Consider the following 3,737-nt stretch of genomic DNA (forward strand, 5'->3'; position numbering starts at 1 on the left):
TTTTTTTTTTTTTTTTTTTTTTTTTGACAGCGCTTTTCCTTTCCCTCCCGCACAGAGTGGCAATGTGTAGCAAAGCGCTCCTAGCCCTTCTGGTTTATGGCATAATAATGCATTGCAGCGTCTACTGCTCACCAGCCGTTGGACTCCAGTACCCGGCGCTCAGGTGGGTTTCCCCCAAGCCTCGGGGCTGTCCGAGTAACCCGGATCCCCTCCGCTTTGGGGGTACACTGTGTACTTGCCTGGGGCCGGGGCGGCGTGAGGATGCGAGATCCATAGAGAGTTTGCAAGGGTTCAGTCCCCCCTCCCTCAGCGTTTACCCGTCTTTATGCCACCTCCCTCCCGGCCGTGAGGTGCTCGCATTTCTTTTCTGTGTTACATAGTCGGGGTTGCTGCTCGCGTCGGGGTGTCACACGGAGTTTCCCATTTGGGGCTGTGCTCCCGGCTGCCCGCAGCCCATTCGGGCTTTGTGGAAGGGGGGGGTTGGGGGGGGGGGGTTGGGGCCGGGGCCGCTGTCCCGCCCCGCAGTGCTGAACTCTGAGCGGAGGGTCCCGCGGGGCGGGGGTCAGAGGAAGTGTCGTTTGTGGGTATCGTGTATTGGATGTTCTTTGCTGGGTGTTCTTTGCGGGGCGTTATTTGTGGGGTACGCTTTGCGGGGTGTTGTTTGTGGAGTGTCGTTTTGTGGGGTGTCTTCTATTGGATGTCTTTTGTGGGGTGTCCTTTGTGGAGTGTCCTCTATGGGGTGCAATTCGTGGGGTATCTTTTGTTGGGTGTCCCTTACATGGACTTCTTTCTGGACTGTCCTTTGCGGGATGCTATTTGTGGAGTGTCATTTGCACGGTGCCTCTTACGGGGTGTCCTCAGTGGGGTGCTACTTGTGGGGTGTCCTTCGCGGGCTGTTATTTGTAGGGTGTCGTTTGTGGGGTGTCCTTTATCGGGGTGCCATTTGTGGGGTGTCATTTGTGGGATGTCCTTCGTAGAGTGCCCTTTACAGGGAGCCATTTGTGGGGCGCCTTTTATTGGGTTTCCTTTGCGGGGTGTCCTTTATGGGGTGCCCTCTACGGAGTCCCATCTGTGGGGTACCTCTGGCGGGGCTCCCCGCGGGAAGCAGCAGCCGTGGGGCTCGGGAGGCCCCCAGCTCCCTCCTGTCGGCTCCTTCCATTCAGCTCCGTTATTAGCAGGAGCCGAACACTTTAGCGGCATCTATTATTAATACCTCTGCTAAAGCTCCCAGACAAAAATAGCCGCCCGGATCGTACCGTGACCTACATCGCACCGCAGGGAGAGCGGCGGGGAGGGGCTGGGGCGGGGGCAAAGCGGAGAGATCCCGAAGGGCAGAGGAACCGCTCAACGAAACCCAGCGGCGGGCGCAGGCCCCACCCCGGTTCCGGGCGCGGCGGGGAGGAGCGGGGCGCGGGGAGAGCCCGGTGGGGCCGAGCGCAGCCCCGTTCCGTCGGCGCACGGTCCCGCGGCGGGGACGGGGCTGGAGACGTCCGGCTGAGCCCCTCCCGTGCTTACCGCAGGCTGGAGGAGGAGGTGTACGACGAGGACGGGAACACCCTGCAGGACTTCGCCTACGATCAGGAGCCGCTGGGGGTGGCCGGGCCGCCGTCCGCGCTGGGCGAGGTGTACGCGCTGTACTACCCGCTGGGAAAGAGGTGACGGCGGGGCGGCGGATAGGACCGGGGCGGGGGGAAAGGGAAAACACCCAACGGGCGAAAATAATCGTAATGCCGACCCACCCGGCCAACGCGGAGTCGGGGAGGGGTGATGAAGCCGGGCCCGGGGTGGGTACCTCCGGCCGGGGTGCCGGGTAGGGAGGAGAAGGGCCGCGGTGCTGCGGGGAGCGGGGCCGGGGGGGATGCGGGGAGGACGGGCGGCGGCGGCCCAGTGCCGGGGGGCGAGCCTCGGTGATGGGCGCTGACGGGCCGTGCTCCCCGGCAGGCACGCCGATGGGATCTTCAGCAAAGCCTACAGGAAAGTCCTGGGCCAGCTGTCCGCCAGGAAATACCTTCACTCCCTGATGGCCAAGCGGGTCGGGTAAGGGCTGCGGCGGGGACGGGAGCGAACAAAGCGCGGCGGGCGGTGGCCGGGGCGGGGCGGCCCCATTTCCCCGCGGTGCTTTGCCGGAGCGAGCAGCAGCCGCACCCGGGGCTCGGCCGTCCCTCCCTCGGGGCAGCCCCGGGTGGTGCCATCGGAGCGAACCCCTCCGGGAACGCGATGTATGCATGTATGCATGGCGTGGGGGAGACGCCTCGCTCCGCACCGCCCCGCCCTTTGTCTGCCGCGCGATGCAGGGCCGGGGCTGGGGGTTAGGGCCGGGGTTGGGGTTGGGGCGCGGAGGGAGGGCTCCTTCTGATGGTTGTGTCCTTCTCGGTGCTTTGCAGCGGTGCCAGCAGCGGCCTGGGGGACGAGGCGGAACCGCTCAGCAAGCGGCACATAGACGGCATCTTCACGGACAGCTACAGCCGCTACCGGAAACAAATGGCTGTCAAGAAATACTTAGCGGCCGTCCTGGGGAAAAGGTATAAACAAAGAGTTAAAAACAAAGGACGCCGAGTAGCGTATTTGTAGCGATGAGCAACCGCCGCTGCCGTGCGTAGTCCTGAGAGAGAGAGAGAGAGAGAGAGATTGAGAGAGAGAGAGAGAGAGAGAGACCCAACCACCCAAACCCAAACAAAAGTCATTTCCAAAGTGACGGAAAGACCGCCGCTCCCGTGTTCCCCAAACATGTATTTATGTATGAAGTAAAGCCATTAAATGAATATTTTGATAATAATATGGTTTTTCTTTTGTACGAAAGCACTAGAGAAACGCACAGATCTACTTTGTGGACCAATCCTTGAGTTATATATGAGATATAAATATATATATATAAATACTGCTACGAATACTAAAGAGCGATTCTTCATACCAAGCTGCACCAGGACGAGAGTTCGCCTGAGCTGTTTATGTTTTTATAGAAAATAAATAGACGAAAAAAGACAATCACCGCTTTGAACAGCGCTCCTATTTTTGTAACGGAAACGAAAAGGGCACTGTTTTTATTCGCCACGGGGGCGAAGACCTCAGTTTTCACCGTGTGCCGCTGTGCATAGGGAGGGCTCAGCAGGATGGGGTCCCCCCGGCCTCGAGATTTCGATCTCTCTCTCTATTTTTCCCCCTTTTTCTTTGATTCTGGTCCTATCCGTATCAGTGCCTCCTCGAGCGATGAGCGCAGAGGAGGATTCAGCAACAGCTCGATGCAAATTATGCCTATCGGAGGGAGAATAGCTAAACGAGCAAACCAACAGCAACAACAACAACAAAACAACCAAAAATCAGACCCCCAAGCCCTCCAGGCCCCCCGATGCCGACCCGCAGCGAGGACAGCGGGTGCCAAGCGCACCGCTCTCCCGGCTGCGGGCTGCGGAGCGCCCACGGCGCAGTGCGGAGCCGTGCGGGGCAGAGGGAGCGGCCCCGCTCCCCCTCCGGTGCGGGCTGCGAAGCGCCGCGCGTGGCTCTGAGCTGCTCTCCGTGCTCCCCCCGCCCGCAGCCAGCGAGTCTCTCGCCTGTGCGTTTGTCGGTCGGAGTCGCTCTTTTCCTTGGATTGTTTTGCTCTTTTCCCGCAGCCCTTCCCGCCTCTCCCCCTCTCTTGGCACTTTCCGAGCGCTGTTAAGCCGCCCGAGTCACCTTTTCAGGTTATGTTCTTTCGGGGAAAAAAAAAAAAAAAAATACCCGACAAAACGGTTGTGAACGCT

At 60.1% G+C, this 3,737-nt stretch overlaps 1 protein-coding gene across 1 annotated transcript in view; it reads left to right on the forward strand.

Moving 5' to 3' along the window:
* Positions 1-3,366, forward strand: part of ADCYAP1 (adenylate cyclase activating polypeptide 1) — a 4,828-nt gene extending 1,462 nt beyond the window's left edge. The window contains exons 2-5 of the mRNA XM_042839082.1: positions 31-163; positions 1,521-1,655; positions 1,942-2,037; positions 2,385-3,366. Coding sequence (XP_042695016.1) covers positions 31-163; positions 1,521-1,655; positions 1,942-2,037; positions 2,385-2,571 — 551 coding nt within the window. The 3' untranslated portion in view covers positions 2,572-3,366. The remainder of the gene's footprint in view (positions 1-30; positions 164-1,520; positions 1,656-1,941; positions 2,038-2,384) is intronic.
* Positions 3,367-3,737: the final 371 nt, after the last annotated feature.

The sequence above is a fragment of the Centrocercus urophasianus genome, unplaced genomic scaffold (assembly GCF_019232065.1).
Source record: "Centrocercus urophasianus isolate 14NV4802_14NV808 unplaced genomic scaffold, USGS_Curo_1.0 seq_11, whole genome shotgun sequence".
NCBI classification, from domain to species: Eukaryota; Metazoa; Chordata; class Aves; order Galliformes; family Phasianidae; genus Centrocercus; species Centrocercus urophasianus.